At 37.3% G+C, this 25,299-nt stretch overlaps 1 protein-coding gene across 11 annotated transcripts in view; it reads left to right on the forward strand.

The window, feature by feature from the left end:
• Positions 1-1,734: 1,734 nt before the first annotated feature.
• The window catches only part of kto (mediator complex subunit kohtalo), a 136,835-nt gene continuing 113,270 nt past the window's right edge, over positions 1,735-25,299 (forward strand). For 6 of the 11 annotated variants that reach the window (XM_069831618.1, XM_069831621.1, XM_069831620.1 and 3 more), the window contains exons 1-10: positions 1,753-2,329; positions 8,442-8,562; positions 9,770-9,871; positions 9,952-10,143; positions 13,290-13,449; positions 15,370-15,833; positions 18,723-19,027; positions 19,233-19,359; positions 20,104-20,255; positions 21,586-21,709. In XM_069831618.1, coding sequence (XP_069687719.1) covers positions 8,473-8,562; positions 9,770-9,871; positions 9,952-10,143; positions 13,290-13,449; positions 15,370-15,833; positions 18,723-19,027; positions 19,233-19,359; positions 20,104-20,255; positions 21,586-21,709 — 1,716 coding nt within the window. In that variant the 5' untranslated portion in view covers positions 1,753-2,329; positions 8,442-8,472. Of the gene's footprint in view, positions 2,330-8,438; positions 8,563-9,769; positions 9,872-9,951; positions 10,144-13,289; positions 13,450-15,369; positions 15,834-18,722; positions 19,028-19,232; positions 19,360-20,103; positions 20,256-21,585; positions 21,710-25,299 lie in introns of all 11 variants that reach the window. The other 5 variants (XM_069831623.1, XM_069831628.1, XM_069831627.1 and 2 more) reach the window with 3 other exon arrangements.

Consider the following 25,299-nt stretch of genomic DNA (forward strand, 5'->3'; position numbering starts at 1 on the left):
ATGTATGTACAAAAAATTACAATGTTATTTTTCTTGACCTCATTTCTGCAAACTTGTCTGTAATGTTCTCAAAGTTGGCTTTATCAACTTCTTCTCTCTTCATACGGCAATATCACGCAGTTTGTCTTAGCCCATAAGTAGGAAAGCATCAGTTTTCAAGTTGCTGAATGTTCTCTTAACAGCTAGCAATGCAGATTGGAGAAAACTCCCTCATTTCCATACAGCACCATGACATCATAAAGGCCTTCATGCCTTGAAATGTTTGCACTGTAAGTCGAAAGCAGCGTTCTGGTGATGTCAAATGGTGCTAGCAAATACCTTACTATAGTAAGGTATTTGGTGCTATCTAAGTCTAGTATATACCATTTGTCTATGGTATATACAGTCACGAAGCTCGATAGGTAGAGAATATGCATCCATAGATAGTTGCTAACCACTAGGATTGCCTCGTCACATACAATGTGAAACAGTACCTGCACAGTCTATTGTTTCTAGTACCCTCATCAACTCAAGCTTCGTAATTGTATATACTAGAGTTAGACTGATGGCTATAGTCGTGAACGAGTAAATATGTTATGACAGTTGCCATGCCCTCCCAAGAGAGGGGACTAACTTAGACTAACTACATTGAGCTGAAGTGGAGCATTGCTAGTCATTCACAAGCGGACCAATAATATAATATATATAATATGTACATAGTTGTTAGGAGAAAATCCACAAACGATCAGGGAAAACACGGAAATTTTACTTGAAGCAAGTAAAGCGATCGGTTTGGAAGTCAATCCCGAAAAGACAAAGTATGTGATTATGTCTCGTGACCAGAATATTGTATGAAATGGAAATATAAAAAATTGGAGATTTATCCTTCGAAGGGGTCGAAAAATTCAAATATCTTGGAGCAACAGTAACAAATATAAATGACACTCAGGAGGAAATTAAACGCAGAATAAATATGGGGAATGCGTGTTATTATTTGGTTCAGAAGCTTTTATCATCTAGTTTTCTGTCAAAAAATCTGAAAGAATTTATAAAACAGTTATATTACCGGTTGTTCTGTATGGTTGTGAAACTTGGACTCTCACTCTGAGAGAGGGACATAGGTTAAGGGTGTTTGAGAATAAGGTTCTTAGGAAAATATTTGGGGCCAAGAGGGATGAAGTTACAGGAGTATGGAGAAAGTTACACAACACAGTTTGCACGCATTGTATTCTTCACATGAGATAATTAGGAACATTAAATCCAGACGTTTGAGATGGGCAGGGCATGTAGCACGCATGGGCGAATCCAGGAATGCATATAGAGACCGGAGGGAAAAAGACCTTTGGGGAGGCCGAGACGTAGATGGGAGGATAATATTAAAATGGATTTGAAGGAGGTGGGATATGATGATAGGGACCGATGGCGGGCTTATGTGAGGGCGGCAATGAACCTTCGGGTTCCTTAAAAGCCATTTGTAAGTAAGTAAATATATACATAGTCCTCTTGGTCATTCATTCAGCTTATCAACTCGCTGATGATCACTGTTGCCAATTTAGCGACATATTTCATTGTTTGTTTATCAAGTCAAATTGATCAAATATTTACATTTGATATAGGAATTTAGCGGGGTTTTGAAGTCTCACAGCAGCAAAATATTAACTTTTTATGTTAATAAGTGACGATATAAAAGCTAGCGATTTATGTAGTGTTTTATAGTGCTCTATTGAAATTCGAGTTGGCGACACTGCGTCATGATCGACCCAAAATAAGACAGTTGAAGACAAGATGTCGTTTTGTAGGATGTAGTGACTGCAGTTTTGGTGTGTGTTTGATATGATAGTTATGAAGCGAAACGATTTCAAAATTGAAGTCTGTATAAGATAGTATAGCAAATGTCGCATTTGGTATAAACATGAATTTCGTTATCAAATTGTCCCGTTTTCGACGGGAAGAAATCGAATTCGGCAACTTCATTTCTGTCGGTTATGTGACGTATCCGTGTATAGGATTATGAGTCGTGTTGTTAACCTTACAGTGTGTGAAATTTACTATAAAAAGTGAAATAATGCTGTTTTTGGCACAATTGTACGTTCTTCTCGGCATTTATGCTGGTTTAGAAAGATCATCTCCATATTTTTTAGAGAAACTCGAACACCGGTCGAAATGACAGCAGCTATGAACATAAATCCATGTAAACCTATAACTAAGAAAGGAACTTTTCAGGATTCCTGAAGATAATTGCAAATATGATTACCGTGAAATATTTTGAACCATTTTGCTGTTCCCATATATGGTACCAAGGCATCAAATTACTGTGAAATTAAGAGACAGTATTGTAGTGGAATATAAGGTATTTTATTATTTTGAATACTGGTGAAACTTCAATAGGGATAAGCACCATCGCGGCACACGATAAATGTCTTGGGGAAGAGGGACATAGATACTGTACCTGTCATAGATCTCTCAGTGCCACTTAGCTATAAAATAACTCATCACCAAGACCTCAACGTCAAGTATTAAAAGTTTGGCCTGAATGCCTACAATGTTAACCGGTACTTGAGCACTGATCGAAGATTTGAAGTAATCTACACAATGGTAAAGGGATATAGTCCCTCCTCCTTACTATGTAGGCTATTAAATTTTTCCTTGCTTGTGAGCTAACTTACTGCTTACTGGATCGCATTATCTTCACAGTGTGTTCTCCTAAAGACAGGTCATTTCTTAATTATTTAAATGCTTTCTGGACAAAATAATAGGTAATTTTGATGCAATAATTCCTTAAAAAGTCTCTTAATTGAAGGGTTATGTGGATGAATGGGGTAGGCCTATGTAATATTTGTTTTAAGGGGTTTTCTCGATGTATAATGGTGGTATGTGTCAAGATAACTACTGAAACTTATCAGATCATTAAAAATATCTGTTGTTAAGCATTTTAGAGAGCTGAAGTAAGTTTCAGAAGTTAGCTTGACACATACCACCATCATCTGTTGAGAAAATCCACATTTAAAAAATATGTCACATACTCCCTTCATCCACTTAACCGTTCAGTTGTTATTTAATTATAAGGTTGGCCGTCCACTGCAACTGAACTCGGCCAAATAACAACTCGTCCGTACACGGCCGAATGAACCGACAACAAGAGAAGGCATTGGCGCACATCCATTACACTCAGCCGATTGCAGCCGAAGACGACCGACGGATGGTTCGATTCCATTGAGATGGGATTTTCCTGTCTCAATTGTCCAAACAAAGCAACACATGGTGACTGTTTCCATAAATTTCGCCATGGGCGCCGAAAAATTAATTAGTTCTTGTATGTTTTTTTTCATTAAGTTAAACAAGTGAAATAAAATTTTTAAGGTTAACAAATTATTATTCATGTACTACTTACCTTAAAATCACTGCCAAACGTTCCTCAAGTGGTACACCTTCTCTGAAATTTGACCATTTTGAGATTGATGGATGAATTACATTTAAAATATAGTATATTGAAATGTATCAACACTCATCCGATAGTAATCGAAAAACTTAGCACTATCCTCTAGAAGTTTATTGTGTAGGTGTAGATGATGAAACTTACCCAGACGACACCTTTCTCTAAGTATCGAATATAACCTATATTTTCGTCGTTTCGCCCTCTATCTCCTCATAAGGTAGGGATTGTCCAATAATAGTAACATGTCCTCAACATTCATTCCAGTAATAATAATAATAATAATAATAATAATAATAATAATGATAATAATAATAATAATAATAATAATAATAAGCATAAGGAAATTGTACCAGAACAATGGAAGGAGTCCATAATTGTACCTATTTTTAAGAAGGGGAGAAGACTAACTGTAGTAACTTTCGAGAAATATCACTTTTGTTGATGTCATAAAAAATTTTGTCTAATATTCTTTTAGAAAGGTTAACTCCATATGTAAATGAAATTATTGGGGATTATCAGTGCGGTTTTAGACGTAATAGATGACTGTTGATCAGATTCTTTGTATTCGACGAATATTGGAGAAAAAATGGGAGTATAAGGGTACAGTACATCAGTTATTCATAGATTTCAAAAAGACATATGACTCAGTTAAGAGAGAACTTTATAGGCTATAACATTCTTATTGAAATTTGGTATTCCCAAGAAACTAGTTCGATTAATTAAAATGTGTCTCAGTGAAACTTACAGCAGAGTCCGTATAGGCCAGCCATTAGGGAAAGTTCAGGATAACAGAGAGTTTGGAATTGAACGGTTACATCAGCTTCTTTTCTATGCGGATGACGTGAATATGTTAGGAGATAACCCACAAATGATTAGGGAAAACACGGAAATTTTACTTGAAGCAAGTAAAGCGATAGTTTTGAAAGTAAATCCTGAAAAGACAAAATATATGATTATGTCTCGTCACCCAAATATTGTATGAAATGGAAATATAAAAATTGGAGATTTATCCTTCGAAGAGGTGGAAAAATTAAAATATCTTGGAGCAATAGTAACAAATATAAATGACATTCGGGAGGAAATTAAACGCAGAATAAATATGAGAAATGCCTGTTATTATTCGGTTGAAAAGCTTTTGTCATCCAGTCTGCTCTCAAAAAATCTGAAAGTTAAAATTTATAAGATAATTATATTACCGATTGTTCTGTATAGTTGTGAAACTTTGTGGACTCCCGCTTTGAGAGAGGAACAGAGATTAAGGGTGTTTGAGAATGAGGGTTCTTAGGAAAGTATTTGGGGCTAAGAGTGATGAAGTTACAGGAGAATGGAGAAAGTTACACAACGCAGAATTGCATGCATTGTAGTCCTCACCTGACATAATTAGGAACATTAAACCCAGATGTTTGAGATGGGGAGGGCATGTAGCATGTATGGGAAAATCCAGAAATGCATATAAAGTGTTAGTTGGGAGGGAAAAAGACCTCTGGAGAGGCCGAGACGTAAATGGGAGGATAATAAAATTGATTTGAGGGATATGATGATAGAGACTGGATTAATCTTGCACAGAATAGGGACTGATGGCAGGCTTATGTGATAGCGGAAATGAACCTGCGGGTTCCTTAAAAGCCATTTGTATGTATGTAATAAGTAGGGAGTGGATTTTTATGTGCTAAAAAATTTAAATGGCAGATCATGAGATACCCAAGAAAGTTATGGGGAATAAATTTGAAGGAAAAAGGAGTGTAGGACGACCAAGACTGCGATGGATGGATGGAGTATTAGAGGATCTAAAGAAAGTGGGAATTAAAGGATGGTGGTTGGTTGCCAGGGACAGAGATGCATGGAAGAGAGTTCTAAGGGAGGCCGATGCTCAAATTGGGCTGTAGCGTCGATGATGATGATGATGATGATGATGATGATGATGAAAAAATTTAAATATATTTATTTTTATGTGCTAAAAATACTAAAATATTTGCTAAACATAAAAAAAAATATATATATATATATATATTTTTTTTTAATATGACAAAAATACCTTGAAAAAAAATGTTACTAGGTACTCACCAACCACACTTAAGTATCAGTTGCGAGTAGTTGGCCGAGAATTGCAGGTCATCTCCAAATTCTCCATCACAAATGCATGCCCATTATCTCTGAACGAACTTTGTATTGTGAAAACGATCTTTTCACATCACAGAACGTCACACATGCATATTTAAAGAGAGGAATGTCACAAACACATACACCGTCAATTTCACCTACAGGCACACCCTCCAATACTTGTGCAACTTTACACGATTTTTTTATATCCACTGTTTTTCCCAAACATATTCTGGAGTTTGTCCCTTAGTACTTGTACTTCTGAACCTGGTAGCAAGTCTAGTTTAATTTCCACGGCATGCACCTTCCTAACTGTTTCAGACAACAGGTTTGTGGATGTTTCGAGTTTTTTTATGGTGTTACAAAAAGCATAGATTTGCTGATAGGAAAGACAAATAGTTTTTAAACAACCATTTTTCAGTATATCTTGATATTGATTGACGAAGCGTCGTTTTTGTCCAGCTCATTCACAACAGACTTAAAACTTTCAAAATTATTTGCATAATATACGAGGCGCATCCAGAAAGTAAGTTTCCCTATTTAAAAAAAAAAAAAAAGAACACACACTTTCATGAAAACATTTATTGGCAACAGGTACAGCAATGTTTCAGCTATTTTTCAACATAGCCACCATCAGAATTGAGACACTTGTCATATCGTGGGATCAACTTTTGTATCCCTCTGTCGTAGAACTCTGCCGCCTGTGAAAGGAACCAGCGTGTGACAGACGTCTTCAGCTCTTCGTCGTTGCCAAAATGCTCACCGGAGGATAGGAATTTCTTGAGGTGCAAGAAAATGTGAAAATCGCTGGGAGCAAGATCAGGTCTGTAGGGTGGATGATCAAATAACTCCCAGCCAAATTCCATCACAACAGCTGCTGTGCGCCGAGCCGTATGTGGGCGAGCATTGTCATGGAGGAGCACAATACCTGCAGTAAGCATTCCACGCCTCTTGTTTTGAATGGCACATCTCAATTTTCGCAGTGTTTCACAGTAATGGTCAGCGTTCACTGTTTCACCTCTTGGAAGGAAGTCAATGAGCAGAATGCCCTTCCTGTCCCAGAACACCGTGCACATCACTTCCTGTACCGACAGCGTCTGTTTGAATTTCGTCCTGACCGGAGATCCACTATGCCACCAATGCATTGACTGCTGCTTGGTTTCCGGGGTGAAGCGCGAAATCCAAGTCTCATCGCTCGTGACTATCCTGTTGAGGAACTCGTCGCTGTCATCGTGATACCGTTGCAGAAATGTCAGTGCTGCTCCTAAACGTTGCATTTTGTGTTCGGGTGCCAGGTTTTTCGGCACCCACCTGGCACACACTTTTTTGAACAGCAGGTGCTTAGTGACAATCTCATGCAACAAGTATCGCGATATCTGCGGAAAATGGCTAAAATAACAGTTACATATAAGCAACCGATCCATAGGAGAAATATGACTTTTTGTGTTATTTCAAGTGATCCATTTGTACATTTTGATAAACGAAATACCTCCTGAAATTTTCTGTCACCTAATTCCTCGTAAGAATTCTCTCTTTCCACTAAAGAAACTTCACATTCATGCTCTATCCAAGGAATTCAAGTAGGCTACCGTGCAATAATAATTGTCTTCGAAATAAACATCTGTGGCTCTGGCCGCCATTTTGCTTTACTTGCTCTACTAATCACTGGTTACCTCTTTTAACCGCTCGAATATGGCCGGTTAGAGATTACTGTGGTTAACCTCCTATTTAAGTCGTAACCGAGGTCGATCCACTGTAAAAATGCTTAACCAGGGGTTAGGTGACAATTTTAACCGGTGATTACACTAACCGACGTTGATGCACGTGGGCGTAGGTCTTAATATAATTAGTTGAAATACAAATTTAATTATTAATTCAAATGTTTAGTGATATTAAGGTACGCAGTATCATCATCTGTCCTGGATTCCTGATGGGAGAATCTGGCAGCCCTGGCTGTTGCTAGGCAGCACTCTGTCCAGGAAGAAAGGGTTCGCAAGGCTGCACACCATGATGTCAGTTTAATTTTCAACATCATCAAGCTTATGATTGCCTGACTATATATTTCATTGTTGTTTTTACTACAAAAAAATCTGTCTTTTCAGGACTCCTTTCCAAGATTCTTATTTAACAATAAAATTGTTAAGTAAATATTTATATGTAAATTTAAATCATTCAGTGGGTGGGAAATAATTATTCCTGGCAGGGATGTATTATTTATATCCAGAGGCTGCATGGTCTGAGCCAGTGGGGGAGAAATTCCCCTCATCCTCTCCCAACAAATCGCACACAGATTAAAATATCACCTGTGTGTAGGAGAACATGCTGTGAAGACGATCTAACAAACAAAGAAAAATGAAATGCATGGTAAGAACGAGGGACCAAAAGCCTTTACTATTGCTGTAATCTGTCTAAAATAAGGCACTAAGTTTGTATGATAGAAAACAGTAACATGAAGTAAAGATGTAATTCAACCATGAGGATATCTGCATTGGCTCTAACCTACAATGAAAAGGTAGCAAAATATTGGAATTTTAGTTCAAACTACCTACCAACGAAAATTGCTGCAAAATAATCTGCATGTAATTCGGGATAATATTAATTATATTAGAACATATTATGACAAACGAAGGTAGGTCTCTATGATATAATTATTGGTGAGCCCTAAAGCTAGTTCTGGGCTTTATAATTAAATTTTGTTGGTAGAACACGGCAATTCTCTTTTCACTTTCTACTTTTTTCCGCACATTACATTAGGCCTACACTATGATACTATGTAAGAAAGACTAAATTCTGCTGACATAATGGAAAATGTATCTTGAATTCGTAAGACCTTAAGCTGAGTTATGACTGCACCACAATATTAGTTTTATGAAGATCTGAAGTGCATTACTGTATTTTAGGAAATTATTTTTTTTCTTTTCAGCAGATGTCTTAACCAGAGATTAGTGTAGGCTACAATGATGGGGTTCTCTTACGAAAAGCGTGCCCTGAAAAGACCGCGGCTTGGTCCGCCAGATGTTTATCCTCAGGAACCAAAACAAAAGGAGGTAAGTTGCTTCTAGTGGATTAATCTAACTCACATTGCGTACTTATTAATTATGGAGGTCTATCTTGTTTAATAAGTATAGGTCTAAGAAGCAAACATTCTAATGGGGGCAGATAAAAAAGTTAATTTTTTTTCTTCCACTATGTTAATAATGTCAAAAGAAATGCTTATACAAATTTTGGTCACTCGACCGCAATTACGAGGCCAACTAGAAAGTGATTTTCTGTGGGGCTGTTTACAAAAAAATAGCACAATTGCATGGAAAGACTTATTGAAACAGACACAGCAATTGCTCTGCTACTTGTCAACATAATTCCTACTGCAAATGAGATATTTGTCATCCCATGGGATCAATATTTGTATTCTTGTGTCTTAGAAGACAGCCGTCTGGGATCGGAACCAGCATTTGACAGCTGTCTGCACCTCTCTGTCGATCCCATGATATAACAAATATCTCAGTTCCGGTGGGGAATATTTTGAAAAATAGCTCAACAATTGCTGTGTCTATTCCAGTAAATTTTTCCAATGAAATTTTGTTTTCTTTTTGTTAAACGGCCTCTGGCGAAATTATTTTTTACGGCCCTCGTAATTTCGGTCGAGTGGCCAAAATTTGTATAAGCACTTCTTTTGACATTATTAACATGGTGAAAGAAAAAAATTTAACTTTTTCTATCTGCCCCCATCAGAATGTTTGCTTGTAAGAGGTTTACCTTTCACCATCTTAGGGATTCCTTCTCATTGCTACAGAAAACAAAATATACAAATACAAAGCACCCTTAGAAACAAGACATAAAAAACTTTTCTATAGTCTGTTATTTCTGGCATGGCTCTTGCTCTTTGCTTACGTTCTAGGAAGTGTAGGCTCTATAATGAATAGGTACGTATAATTGTTCACCATTTTAGTTCTTTTGTTGCCGACTGCAGTTAGCAGACGACACTATTTGCCAATTGGCCGATATTCACAAGTACGTAAATATAATAAATCTAAACTACGATTGTTTTCCACCCACTTTTTCCAAGTGTTTCCACATTAGGGATAATAATCAGAAGGTTTTAAAAATATTAATTTCATAATAAATCAAAACAAGTACTTGTAGATAATTACCAATGTTATTTGTAATATGATAAAAATTGTTGTGAAGTACTTAAAACATTTAATGAAGAATATATTATCTTCGTGATACTCACTTGCTATGTGTCTGTTCTAGGACGAACTGACAACTGTGAATGTCAAACATGGATTTGCTACAATGCCCCAACTCTCAGAAGAGTTTGGTACAGCAAGGAACTGCAATATTACAGCTTCAAAGGTATGAAAGAACAGAGAAGTTACATTGTTGTACTCACGATTATCTATTATTTTACTCAAATCGTTCTTATTTTTATTTAGGTTGGAGCATACTTCAATGCTATTCTAACAAAGAAAGAAGAATTGAATACCCTTCCTGATACAGGACGTAAGCGACAACAGATAAACCCTAAGGATAATTTTTGGCCAGCTACAGCAAGAACAAAAAATGCCATTGAAGCATGGTTTAAGGATCTTGCTGGTAGCAAACCTCTCAGCAGTTTGTCAAAGAAGGTGAGACTAAATAAGAAGTCAACTGCAAATAGATGAATTGTTGGATTGTTGTACTAATTCTGTTTTACTGTTCTATTTTGTTGTCATTATAGTTTTAAATGAGGAAGCAATGGTTTTCATGTTAGTTTGTCCATTGAGGTAGATATGTCGTAACAGTACAATGGGTGGGTGAATAAGTAGGTGGGCAATTAGGTGAGTTAGAGACTTTCTGACTGAAATGCTGTTGTTTTGGTTTTTAGACATTTCCACATTAGATCAGTCATATCAGCATTATACATTTTTTGATCTAGAGTCAGTTCTTTTTCTGTTAGCTGCTGAAGATTGTTTTGGAATTCTTTAGTGATTGCTTCGTTGTTGCTTAATCTTTTTCCATGTATAGCAATCTGACGAATTGTGTTGCTGTTAGTCACATCAATCAGCCCAAGATGCGCACTTCAGTATAGGGGCAGCAACAAAAAACATAGATACTATACACTCTTCTAAACTCTCATTCTTCCATTCTTTTTCGTCTCTCTCCACATCCTGCTGCTTTAGTTCTATCTAATTTTATATCTACATTACATATATTTTCATGAACACAACTTTATTTACCTTGCCAGTGGCGAGACTCAAACCACCACCCTTTACTTCTAGGCTTCACAGCCTTAACCATTAGACTACGTGAAATTTACTAATCAGACGCTTGAAACTTATACAAAAGATGAACCCAATCGCAAAACTCACCCTCTGAAACCCTCACATACCAAAAACGTATCATCTTCATTTTTCTGCAGTAAATCCAAACACCACTCGCGTCCACACCTGTGGAGTAACGGTTAGCACGTCTGGCCGCGAAACCAGGTGGTCCGGGTTCGATTCCCGGTCGGGGCAAGTTACCTGGTTGAGGTTTTTTCCGGGGTTTTCCCTCAACCCAATATGAGCAAATGCTAGGTAACTTTCGGTGCTGGATCCCGGACTCATTTCACTGGCATTATCACCATTTCATTCAGACGCTAAATAACCTAGATGTTGATAAAGCGTCGTAAAATAACCTACTAAAAAAAAAAAAAACACCACTCGCTAAATAACAACGTATCCCACTATTCCACGATTGATCTATTTGCACATACGAATATACACCTTTAATTAACCGCTAACCTCCGACTATGTACGTGCACACACACACACACAACACGCACGCGCACACACACAACACGCACGCGCACACACACACATCCTTTGCTGGTTAAACCATTGTAACATAGCTTTATCAAGGTTATTGTGACTAGAGAGTTTCATTGCCTTTCTATATAAGCCACTAGATGACTCAGAGTTACCGGAGTAACAAAGTTAAAAAGCAATATTGAAATATATTTCTGATAAGTAGTGGTCAATGTGTCTAACTGCGAAACTAGCGGACCCAGGTTCGAATCCTGATAGTCAAGTTGGCTGATAGAGGTTTTTTTTTTTCCCCGGGATTTTTCCTCAACCTATTAAGAGCAAATGCTGGGTAATCTTCGATGCTGGGTCATAGCACAGTTTACTATATACAGTCGCGAAGCTTGAGGTGATTTTTTGCAAATCTCGTGATAAAGCGCTCCAAGCGGTTAGCAACTAGAAACAATAGACTGTCCACGGTCGACTTTGGACTGTGTCGTATTTCCATCGAGTGCTAGCTCGTTGCGTATTTCACATTGATGCTTGTGAAATGTTCGTTATTGGTTGTAATGAAAATGTTAATGGCTAAAATACAATAATTGGAATAATAATATTTTACTAGAGACGTAGAAAAATTAAGTTTGTTTTAATGAAATTTATTGATCACGTTTTATTTTCAATTCTGGTGGGATTATTATTGCTTAGGACTACTTTTTTTTTCAAAGGATATGTTTTTAATTATAGCTGTTAATTTTGTTGTTATTTTTATTTGTTACTTTACTAGAAACGTATAAAAAGTCTGTTACAATAAAATTTATTGATCACGTTTTATTTCCAATTCTGGTGTGATTATTATTTCTTAACCTCATCCCACTTTGTTAACTACGTAAGCCTACACTACAAGTACCGGTACACGTAAGTTACTCCATTAATTCATATTTCCATTATTATTGTTGTAAAGGGAAATGCAAATTAATATTGCTTGATTTCATAGTTAATTATCACTATAATCTTGAATGAGTGAAGCGATTATAGTAAATTTCAGTTCGTTTTGCAGAAACAAAAATAATATTAACCTATTTCTTGCAGGTATCTTCGAATTTATGGTGGAATTTAATATACTTCATTAAAATAATAAATTAACTTTATGCATTTAATATTTCAATAATGGAAGGAAGGTGTTAATTTTTCCAAAAGAACACAACGAAAGTGTAACATATTTTGTCGTCTACCAGGAGAGAGATTTGCGATGATGAGGCGATAGTAGCGATCCTAGTGGTGGGCAACTACCCATGTTTGCATTTTTAGTACATATTGAGCTTCGCGACCGTATATAGTAGACTGTGGTCATAGGTTCATTTCGCCGTCATTATCACCTTTATCTTCATCCCTCCTGCCTATTGTATACTCATATGTAGCAACCAGATTTGTAAGTTTTTACCTATTTTTTTCCTTGCTTCTGAACTCCTAATTTCTTCAACATTTTTTCGAATCATGATCGTATGAGTCATATATGTGAATTCTGTTGAAACTAAAGAAAACCTGAATTCGACCTTAGTACCTAAAAAAACCTAAATCATTAAGTGTTATCCTGTATTTACTCTGTTATATATTGATTTTTTTATTTTGAGAGACATATCAATACATTGCGAGAGAGAGAGAGAGAGAGATAGGAAAGAACACTCTCGACGTGGAGGAGGCTGCCTCAATCCCTAAGGCAAAATCTCTACTAGCAGTGACAACATATTTGTCTCCCATGCTTTCCTCAAGGCACATTTCAGTGATCTTCCAAAATATATTGAGTACTTGGAATCTTCAACGCAACTGAAAGATGCTTCTACAGAAACAAGTAGAAGCTGTCAAATCGAAACTGAAGAAAGTATTGTAAATGGCTTCACGTTGATATATGTATTTCCAATTCTCTGTCGTTGTTTCACTGTATAAATGGATATAATTGGGAATGATTTTGTAATATGACACCTAATGAGATTCTTTGCTTGTATTTTTAGGCTCCTAATTTTAACAAGAAAGAAGAAATCTTTATTATGCTATGTGAGTACCAGGTCCCAATGCTGCGAGCAGCTTGGTTCATAAAATTGAGTTATGCATACACTGTAGCTGTGTCTGAAGTGAAGATCAAGAAACGTCAACTCTCAGATCCATCTCAAGGTAGGTTGATGTCTCGTGTAATATTTTGTATGTCATACACCACCATTCTTAAGCCATACTACAGCTGCTAGTAGAACATCTTCCTTTTCTCTGGGAAACATGTCGCATATTTTTGGTAATAAAACACTTTTGTATTGTAGGCCTGCTTCTAATAAAAATACTGGTAAATGTATTGTTAAGCCATATGCACTTCAAATTCTTATCATTAATGTTCTGTGTTACTTAGGTGCAAAAGCAAGTTTACAATCAGCTGTTCAGTTTATGTCGAGAAAGTGATAGACATTAGAAAACTAATTATTTATGTACTTGTGTGAAAACTGTGTCTTTGGAAACAAGGAGAAAAAATATCAGAAAAGATAAAGTGTGGTTTTAACAGAAGAAAATTAAATAAAAATGGTAATCTCTTTTCTGAGCTCATTCTGTGTAAATGAAACTTCCACACTTCAGGAGAATCGAGACAGAATATTAGAGGGGAAAATTTTCTCTCATACACCTGGAAGTACTTCTGTAAATTTGAATTTTGTGCAGAAGGGAAGTCACTTCACACTGGAGAGAGTGGAGTGTATGCACTAGCAATATTAGTTATCTTGATAGCATGAACTCTTGCTTGTAACAACAACATACTCTTAGCTACACAATACCCATTGAAAGATGTGTCAGTGATCCGGTTTGGGGCCTACTCCTAACTGAAATACTTTCTCTTTCAGCAGACTATCACTTGTCTCAGAGAGACTTCCCTTCAGCACTGTAGTTGCACCTATTGCACTCAGGGAACATTTCCAGCAACTGCTATGAAATGGACGAATACTATTGTTAATATACTAGTGTTCTATTAATAAACATCCATATTGACTTGTATTCATCCTTCTTGCCGTGTAGTCCTCAACTGAATTCCAGATAACTGCAGCATACTCTAATTTAGATCAAACAATGGAACTGTATAAAATTATTATAGTTTTGACTTTAAATTTACAAGAATTTCTCATAACAAAACCTAAACTTTTATAGGACAAATTTATAATATTATCACAGTCTAGTATATACAGTCACGAAGTTCAGTACGTAGTAAATATACATCCATAGATAGTTGCTAACCACTAGGATCGCTACTATCACCTCATCACAGACAATGCGAAATAGTACCTGCACAGTCTATTGTTCCTAGTATCCTCATAAACTCAAGCTTCGTGACTGTATATACTAGACTGTGATATTATTGTGACTACGAAATGTTTTTTTTTTTTTATTTTTTTTTTATATATATATCCAATGCCACCAGGTTGTCTTTCGACATTTCTGGTCTTTCTCCTGGCCGTGGCTTAATTGTAACCCACTTCTGAGGTTGGGGCGCCTGGAAGGCGGAGTTACATTACCCCGATGATGCGATAGGATGATTATGATAATGTGGTGCCAGGAGAGGTCTTAAATCTAAACTTAACCTAAATTCCAGACCATGGACGAACACAGGAATAATCCCCTTTAAGGAAGAATTCCTGTGCTCTAACCGGGAATTGAACCCGGGACCTCATGAACTATAGCCAGAAGCTCTGACCACTAGACCATGAGGCTGGTCATGTATCTAGATGTAATGACTACGAAATGTAAAATTACTGCTAAATAATATATCTAAATCATTATGTTCATTTTCTGCTGGTAATACTTTTGCCTCTGTTTTATATGAGAATTTAATTGTATTTTTCAATATAGAAAAGGTTATTACTTAAAAGTGTCACTGTAGCATTTTCTTAAAATGTTCTGTATCAAGATCAGATTCGGAGTTGGAACATTATTACTGACTTTTGGTTTCAGCTCCATAGCTTTGTTACGAACTCTGCTATTTTGATGTTGAAAGGGCAAGCACAATAGGCCTCTACATGGAGTTATTCACTGATAATCACTGCACTGTTTTTGTTTTTGCAGAATGGACGGCAACTCTTATTAAGTTTTTAAAGGATCAGCTCAGCAAGTTGCAGGACTTCTACCACCAATCAGGAGGGAGTGGGAGTGGCTGTGGGAGTGGCAGTGCAGCAGGCAGTGGCAGTGCAGCCACAAGTGGTAGTAACAATGCTAGTTGTCCTGCCAACAATGCTGCAAGTGGGAACAGCGCTGGTGGAAATGGCACAAGTGCTGCAGGAGCTGTGACGAACGGCACAACTGCAGGCTCAGCGGTAACATCCAATAACAGCAGTGCGAACTCAAACACAAATATGAACACGAGTGCAAGTGGAGGTTCCAGTGCAGCCACTCCACAGTCAGCAGTGTCAAATAACACTCCCACGCCTTCTGGACATGCAAGCAGCTCACCACCCACCATGACAGAGGAGCAGAAGTTGGCACAGAAGCAATGGCAGTACTGCATTCAGCTAGCCAAATACCTGTATGAGGTTAGTGCCACTGAAAAAACTTGATTCTATCAGGTCCTACTTTTAACATATAACAGCTGCTGTGTTTATATGAAGCTATAGCAGTCATATTTTTCCCATGGTTACAGTTGTTGTTGACAAATAATCGTGGAACGTTAACACCATTCCACAACACACAGAAATTGTCAAAATTGATTATCAAAATGGGTCATCCGTTCGTCAAACATTCTGTGCATTATGTGAAGTGTACGGTGTGCATAAAGGTACGGTCACACGTCGCTACTTTTCCAGCGATGCAGTACAAAAACTGCGCAACTCTCGTACTGCGACGTGTGAACAACGGTGCAACCCGAAAAGTAGTGGCTGCCGAACCTGCTGCTCGCTACTTTTCCATGCTGTGCACAGCTTAAAAGTAGTGACGTGTGAACAGGGTTCTCAGGGTTGCAGCCGCAGCATTTTTGATATCGGTTTTGTTGAAACTTTTGCTGCGGTTGCAACCAGTGTTACCACCCAAATGTGTCAATGATACTTTTATTGTTTGGATGTATTTTAATGTTAGATGTGATGAAAATAATTTATTTGTAACAGTTATTAAATGCACAACACAGTCTGAGCATATTTGCTGACGATATAATTCACTTTTTTAATGTTCTGTAGCGTAGTTTCAAGCAGGAGGGTTGCCAACATTGATTACGTGAATATGCTGTTGGTTATCATTTAAGTATATAGGCGTTTTTAAAAGCCTTATAGTAAAAATAATGCCAATTTCTGAATACTAGTTAGGACAGAAAAGCAAATAATAGATAAGTAAGCTTTCGCATGAGTTTATTAATAATGCAAACATAACCACAAAATGTATATTGAGAAGTCAACATGGAGATGGAAACCTGCAGCATGACTGTGGCTGCAAAAGTAGCGCCTTGTGTGTGAACAGACTCGCAACCTCCAGTTGCAACTTGTGCTGCATTCGGGTTGCACAGCACGAAAAGTAGCGTGCAGCACGCTACTTTTGGCTTACGTGTGAACACGACACGCAACTTTTGCAGCTGCAGTATAAAAGTTGCGCAGCAAAAGTAGCGACGTGTGACCGTACCTTAATTGTCCCTGTGAGAGAACAATGGTTTCATTAACAAACAAATTGCTGCTTTAGGGGCAATGAGAATCCATTGGAGTTTCAAGAACGACCACTTCATCCCCAAAATGTTAGTTTGGTGTGGATTTTGATATGGCAGAATCATTAGTTCATATTTTTTCCAAGATGAACGAGGAGAGGCTCTGACTGTCAATGGAGAAATGTACCGGATTATGATAAGAGACTATTTTTGTCTTCAGTTGGAAGGCATGGATCTGAGAAATGTCTGGTATCAGCAAGATGATGCCACGTGTCATACTGCTCATGAAACAGTCGGCTTTTTGAGGGAGAAGTTCAGAGGCATCATCGTTTTGCCTGGTGGTGATGTTAACTGGCTCCTGAGATCATGTGATTTAACGCTGCTGGATTGCTTCTTATGGGGGTTGTGTTAATTCACGAGTTTATGCCAACAAGGCAGAAATAGTTAATGAACTAAGGAACAATGTCACATGCATTATTCATGAAATTGAGCCTGGTTAATGTTTGTCTATCATTGAAAATTGGAAGACCCGTATATGTTCAACGAAGCCGCGGCGGCCATTTAACTGATATTCTTTTCCATACTTTATGACTTTAAATGTGCTTCAAACTAATAATAATTAAAAAAATAAGCCTCTTTCGTTTATACAGTTTGTTTTATTTTAAAAGTATTACATTCTTTTTGGAAGATTTTATAATGAACTATAAAGTTAAATAATACATTTTTTAAAATAGTACAAATAATATCATTGACTTAAATCTGTTATATTTTGAAATACAGCTTTTTTTATTAGGCCTACTTAGTGAAAAATTAACTTACTGTAAGATGAAACCATACATTGTGTTCAGTTGCTAGTGAATTGATTGACGTCACATTTGATTAGAGGAAGGAATTGTACTAAATAATGTTAAGCTAGATTATATAGTCCCGTCACTCTAATTTCCGGCAGCCAATCGCGTTGCAGGTTGGCTACATTTAAACATGTGCGTCTTGTGATTCGCTGATTCATTTCTTAAGGCTCGATAAATACTTAATATAATCGCCCGCCATTTTAGCTCTTTCGTTGGCGTTCACAGAAAGCACACGAAGACTTTATTTGCCGCTCAATTATTTGCTGAATTACATTGCGTTTGATTTATTATCATAGGAGCTACGACATGATAATGTTTAATGGTGTGACAAATAGATTCCTCGTATGGTAGCTCGACAACGTAAGAACAAAAATGGCGAACGATACTACCTACCTAGACTTTATAGAGCTTTCACTTTCTAAGACATAAGCAAAGAGGAGGAGTTACGCCGGAAATAACAGCATCGGAACTATAAATAAAAAACAGATGATGTTTTAAGTTGGCATTTATTCAGATATTTCGAAAGGTGAACTTGATACAATTTTATACAAGGCTTTATGCCATGGAAGTAAGGAGTGTTGCCTTCCTTCGTCTTTGCCGGAGTGATGTCCTCACCCTGTTTCATGGGTAGACACTGTCCACACTGCTCCCCATCTTCTTCATTTTCCCTGGTGTGATGCTTTCATCCTTGATTTGGAAGTAAAAACTGTTTGGATTTCTCCTCACTGCCTTCGTCTTCACTGGAGTATGCCCTCGTCTCTTGTTCGAGGGTAGGCACCCTCTGGACTCGTCCCTGGTTCGGAAGTAAAAACCACAAGAAGTACAAGATATGATGTTGGGTGCAGTAAACAATAGGTTACAGTGTGTTTGGGAATGGATAGTGAAAAAGTCCTCGAAATAAATAAGAAAGAATTGCTGTAATTGGTACCATGTGGTTTGGCTTGCAGGAAGGTCTGCTTGAGCGCCAGGAGTATTTGCAGTGGATCCTGGATCTGCTGGACAAGATGAGATCGACTCCTGCTGATGATGGCATCTTGAAGTTGCTGTTACCACTAGCTCTGCAGTACCTTGACGAGTTCGTGCAGTCAGAGCTCCTTGCTCGCAAGCTTGCCTACTTCTGTTCTAAGAAACTTGCACAGCTGATTTCTGTATCCAGTGACATGACTGCTACTACTGCCAACACAGTATCTGCATCACCTGTCTTGCCACCTTCTGCTTCCCCACAGAGCCCACTCTTGCCAGGAAATAGCACGTACGTTGATTACATTTTTGTGCATTGTTAGTCAGCAACATCTGCGAGACATGTTTACTAACAGAATCATTTCTGAAATGAGCCCTTACTGATACTTGTTTATGCATTTTTGCAGTGTTACTCATGTAAGTTTATTGGACGCTGTTTTGGATAGAGAAGTTTTGAATGAGGAAAATCTTGTTAATTCATAGTTGTTGTATTTCAGTGGTGTACTGTCACAGACTGGCGCAGCACATACAGGGACTGTGAATCCTTTGGCAGTGACCTTCAATGAATACATGAGCTGTCCACACCATCGAGATATTGTTTTAGGTCTTAGTGCTATTTTACAGGTGAGTGCAGTTTTTGGGAAACTAGTTCAAATGGCCAAAGATTCAGGTAAATTCACCGATACCAATCACTTAATAAAGACTTTGGGCCGTATTCATAGACATTTTTAGTGCGGGCTTTCGGTGGATGACCAGTGTTTTTCGTATTCATAAACCAGTGTTAGCAATAGGATATGATTTGAATTCTGTACAAGTAACCAGTAGATAGCCGGGGCTAGCTCAGTATGCTCGTAGCGCATGCTGCGAAATGTCTATGAATAGCACCCTTTGAGTCAAATCCTAGAGACTTTTTGATGCTGCTCGTATATTGGAAAGGGAGACTTATCTCCTCCTAAATACATTTTTTACCCTACTTTATTTGTGGATTCTCTTTCCTAACAGATTAACTGTTGTAATACTTGAGAAGATTTCTCTGTGAATTTGCAGCTGAAGTGGCTGCTCAGATATTATGTATTACAGTGGCAGTTTGGGAGGTTGGGCATTTCCTTATGTGACGATAATGAGGTTAATTAGAACTGGGAAGGAAATGGGAGTAACCCGAGAAAATTCTCGGCTATACCATTTTTTTAAACACTGTAATTAAATGCTAGTGGAATAATGTGACTGTTTACATAAATGTTTTCTCAAATACTTGACAGGTTGATTTGAAAAGGCCATACTACACACTGAAACAATCCTGGAGTTTTGATCCACGCATCTGTGTTTGCAAGAAGTGTTTTGAAATTATTTTTCTAATGTCACTTGCAGGCTATAACTTTGGACTGTCCAACAGCTTTGGTGTGGAACTGTGTGGGAGAGGGAAAATCTCAGTCAGTTTTAAATGGCTCCCCTTTAGATCACTTGGCTTGCTCGCCTTCAACACTTCCCATGCCTCAGAGAGCTAATAATCCAGCTACAAGGTAAGTATTGTTATTTCATATTGGCGAAATTTTATTTTGTAATGATTCGTCGTTGGTTGTGTAATGGTTACCATGCTTGCTTGTCATTTCATTTATCTCTTCATCCTCTGTAAAAAACAGAATTTAAAAACTTAAAAATAAAAATCATTTCAGGAGATTTAGAATTCATTGCCATTTTGTGTTTTTGATTCTAAATAAAGACCTATTATTTTTTTACCGAAATGATTTTGTTTCTTGTGCATCATTCCCAATTAAATTGACTCGTAGATACCGAACATGCACAAAGTCTGTCCAATACTTCAGGAGAAATCATTGTAGACAAATGAGCAGGCAGAAATCATGCCCAAAACACGTGTGTGTGTGTGTGTGTGTGTGTGTGTGTGTGTGTGCGTGTGCGCGCGCGCGCGCACGCGTGCGTGCGTGCGTGCATGTGACGCGGATAGATGGCAGGACTGTGACCCATTTTCAAATTGTGCACCACTTCGGCAGGCCATGTTATGTATGATGTGTATCTGTGAAGAGTTATGTCATGTACTAGGGTGAGTGTACGTTAAGTGTTCGTGTAAGTGTAGTGTAGGGAATGGGTGAGGAAGGGAGAAAGGGAAATCTGTGCTGGCATGTAGCTTACTCCTGTCAAATAGCACCAAGGGCTTGATGCCCATCCGACAGACGAATCACTATTAACAGTGACATATGCCTTCCCTTCATATGCATTGCTGAGAGATTTGGGATTTAACCCAGGCATATTGGTGCACAATTTAGTCATTAGAAGTTGTGCACCGCTGTCTCTCCTAGTCCCAAAGTATAAATTTTACAATAAAATTTCTGATCCTGCCGGAAATCGAACCCGGGCTGGCTAGTCTGGAGGCAGACATGCTACCACAGAGCTAACTCGGCAGATATGCCCAAAACCAATGATCTTATACTTCTTATAATGAGGAAGTAACAAAAGGCAGAAGAATAATACGTAGCATGAATTGTTTGTATAATACACAATTTTTAAAGTAGACAGATCTTTATTTGTGGTACAGAACTACTATTTTTTATGCTCGTCAAGATGTGATTCAGAGTAAGCGCTTTGTTAAATTTTTTATTTCGGTTCTGAAATTAAACTTGTCATAAATAACCTAGAGTTACACTAAAATAGATTATATGCATCTGAAATACTTAAAGTATTGGTAATTTCCCCTCCCATTCACCCCCAGATTCATAATTGAATGAAGGATGGATTACTCCTTGTCCTTTCATTCGATGCCTCTTTTTCCAGTCACAGAATTGAACATTTTTATTGTAAACTGATTTGCTTATTTGTGATTTTGTTGGTATTCAGACGCTTGCTGCGTGCAGCAGAGGAATATGTGCGCAATCGCAGCAGAGCAGCTGAAGGGCGTTGGTCGTGTGACAAATGGCAACAGTCTTCTGCTGGACGAACTACCAGTAAGGTCAGTCCTGTGGTAGGTTACAGTACACAACTCAGTCATTACAATTACACACTTGTTGTAATAGTTATTGTGATTGGACTTGAGTAATAGTTTCATTGCATAATCTAATTTGTGTGGTGCATGCGTAGGTATTTAAGTGTGGGGAAGTGATAGTGAATTATTCAAGAGTTTTTTTATATAACTTTTTCTAATTCTATTGCTAGTGAAATATACAGTATAGATCGCAACGTGTAGGAGGTTGGATCTACGTCCTTCTTGAGATATCATTGTCCTCATCTTGCCAAAATATAATTCCACTATGATGTGAGATAGTCCTGCGCTGTGGCGTCGCGGTCTAAGGCATCCCGCCTAGGACTCGTGTTACGGAATGCGCGCTGGTTCGAGTCCTCATGGGGGAAGAAATTTTCTCATGAAATTTCGGCCAGTGTATGGGACCGGTGCCCACCCAGCATCGTGATGCACTTGGGGAGCTACGATAGGTAACGAAATCCGGTTGCGAATACCAGCTATAATGGCTGGGAGGATTATCGTGCTAACCACACGATACCACCATTTTGGTTGGATGATCGTCCACCTCTGCTTCGGCATGTGGGCGTGAGGCCAGCAGCCGGCTGGTCGGTCTAGGCCCTTCACGGGCCGTAGCGCCACGGATTATTTATGATGTGAGATAACCACATAGTTGATATAACATCATTAAATAACGGATTAAAAAACGAATCCTGAATTTTAGAAGTGAACAACAATATGAGAAAGAAATTGCTTCATAAGCATTGAAGAATGCCTTCTTATAAATTTGAACTTTCTGAAGTGGTACTATATTCATCTTTACCTGCATTTTTGAAGAGAGTTATGTAACATGTTCTGTGGAGAAGTAATGGTCATTGCTGGTAGATAGGCTATTCGCAAATTATTGCATAGCTTAGAAATAGCACTTCGCAGATATATAATTAGGTAGTGCTATGTCAGTGAAGTTTTATAGTTTATAGTGGTAGTGAACAGTGAAAGTATTTGAACAGTGAAATGTTTTTGAAGTGTTAGTGAAATTAGGATATAGTATCAGTGAAATGTGCCGTAGTTCCATTGCAGTTAGTGAGTTGACAGCGAAATGAGTGTAGTGCTGAAAGGTACTTGGGCAGGAATGAACATATATTTGTGGGTTTTAGTTCGAACTTAAGATTAAGATACAAATTAAATTTACTTTAAATGCTATTTTAAGTGATTGTGCTTCATTTAATTTGAGATGCTCATTATTATTATTATTATTATTATTATTATTATTATTATTACTGTTATTAATTGTGTTTATTATTAATTGTCATTATTGAGTGTAATTAGTTACCCTGCAGCTGGATATTTACCCATTTGCAGTGTGAATAAATACATACATACAAACAGAATTCGATCTAATGGGTGTCCCAGTCTCAGAATAAGATTCTTCATAATAATTGCTGAAAAATAGGCAGAGTTGCAAATGGCTACACACCAATATGCGTGGAATTATTAAAAAGGAAAAAAAAAAACACTTTCACCATTTCCATTGGCACTAAATAATTATGCAGTTGATACTGCATAGTTCAGTAACTAATTAAAAATAGATGCATTTTCAAGATCGTGATCTCCGTATTTCACTAGCAATAGAAAAAGTTCTATTCAAACTGATTTTCTGTAGAATTGTGATCAAGTGTGTGTGCCTTGGTAGTGTAAAGATAGTGAAGTTGTAGTAGGTAGAACATTGTGTTAGTGAAATAAAAGCTTCAGACGCATTACTTTTTTTTCTAGACATTTTCCTTTCTGAATCTCTTTCTTATATCAGTATTCTGTTATTTTTTAACATTTTTCTCCTTTTCTCTTCCCCAATATCTCATACATTGATACAGATATTATCGATTCACTCATTCCAAGATGTCACATGCTCGAGCTTTAGATATTATACTTTGCACCAAAGATGAAAATAATGATGATGACATCTAAGTATTATTGATGATAGTGGTGGTGGTAGTGATGATGATGGTGACCTGGATGCCATTGACCCAAGGCGTGCATGTTCAATTTCAGGCAAAGATGATATATTTTTAGGTGGAATAAGAATTGTAAGTGCAGCTTCCATCATTTAATGGTCCTCCATAATATATTTACAGCATGTAATACGAGTAGATACTTTTCTTACGAGTAAAGATAAGATATTAAATGCCTAAGTCTTCCATTATCCCATATTCTCTTCATTTTAATGAAATGTCACTGCAATGAAAATTGTGAAGTCCTCTGGTAGAAAACAATGGGAACATGTTCGTAAAAATGTAATTGGTTCACTGATACTAGGTGCACAATCTGAAAGTGGATATCAGAGCTGTTTAGAAATACCAGTGGCTTAATATTCAAATGTACAACTTTGGAAATAATTGTAGAATGTGGTTGATTGTGTATGCATCTCTTTGAACACATCATAGTAATATTTTGTGCACACCTTTGTCTCTCTTCCTGTCCTCTTATCTACCCCACTTTCTCTTTCCCCCTCTGCTTCTCGTTTCTGTCTCCTCTGTTTCTCCCATAAAAAGAGTTGTAATGTGCACAAATACTGAAGTTACAATGACATCAGAAGGCTTTTTGGCTCCTAAAATCTTCAGGAGTACGGATTATATTCATCTGTGTAGCTAGATGTTATTCTAATCTTAATGTTCTGATTAAATTTCCATTTTCTTGACTGTGTTAATCTTCAGGATTTACTTTGCTTAATTAATGCTCTGTAATGAAGTGGAAATGACTGCCTTGGCTAACGAGAGTCAAACTGCTTCTGTATTTATATTGTAATAGTGAATTTCTATTTGGTTTCTATTCTAATGTTCTAATGTTTTTTTGAAAAATCACTTACAAGGTATTGGATCTAGGCCATTTTAAACATTTCTGCCGAAACATGCAACTGCAGGAGCATAAGTGCGTGAAAATTTCCACGCAGTTTCCTTAGACCATAAACAGTTTTTAATGCTAAAAACTAAAAATGTAATTTTTCTTTTTACCAAAAACAACAAATTTTCACCTAGGTGTACCTTTAAGGCATCAACTTTTCACCCTACAGTCCTGAGTTCAAATCCCTACAAGTCCAACTGGAAGTTGTGGTTAACAGTGATGATATTTAGGAGGGGATTTCGTGGAGTACTTCTGCTTTCTCTGTTAGCATTCCTCCATTTTTCGATTAATCAACAGTATCGTTATTGTGTAATACAGGTTCACTTCCTATGATGATACAATGTTGACAATGTTAGAAGACAGTGGTGTGATCCAAAGCTTTGGTGTGTTACTCTAGGAGTGGGTTAATTGAGGTAAAATAATAGAATATCAATAGTACCGGTACCAATCACTTGGAAAGTAGAAGAAGAAACTAACTTTGTAATGAGTTCTGTATCCTGTTCTCACTGAAGATCCTCGTCACAATCCTTATACTATTTCGTTCACTTTTTTTTATGCCTTAACATAGTTAATAATAATTGAGGAGTCCACTGACAGAGGAGGCAATGCTATTTAAAAAAAAAAAAAAAAAAAGAAAAGAAACTTAATTTGCGTAAAATATCTGCTGGAAAAAGTGATGTAACACAATTTTAAAAATA

The sequence above is a fragment of the Periplaneta americana genome, chromosome 7 (genome assembly GCF_040183065.1).
Source record: "Periplaneta americana isolate PAMFEO1 chromosome 7, P.americana_PAMFEO1_priV1, whole genome shotgun sequence".
Lineage (NCBI taxonomy): Eukaryota > Metazoa > Arthropoda > Insecta > Blattodea > Blattidae > Periplaneta > Periplaneta americana.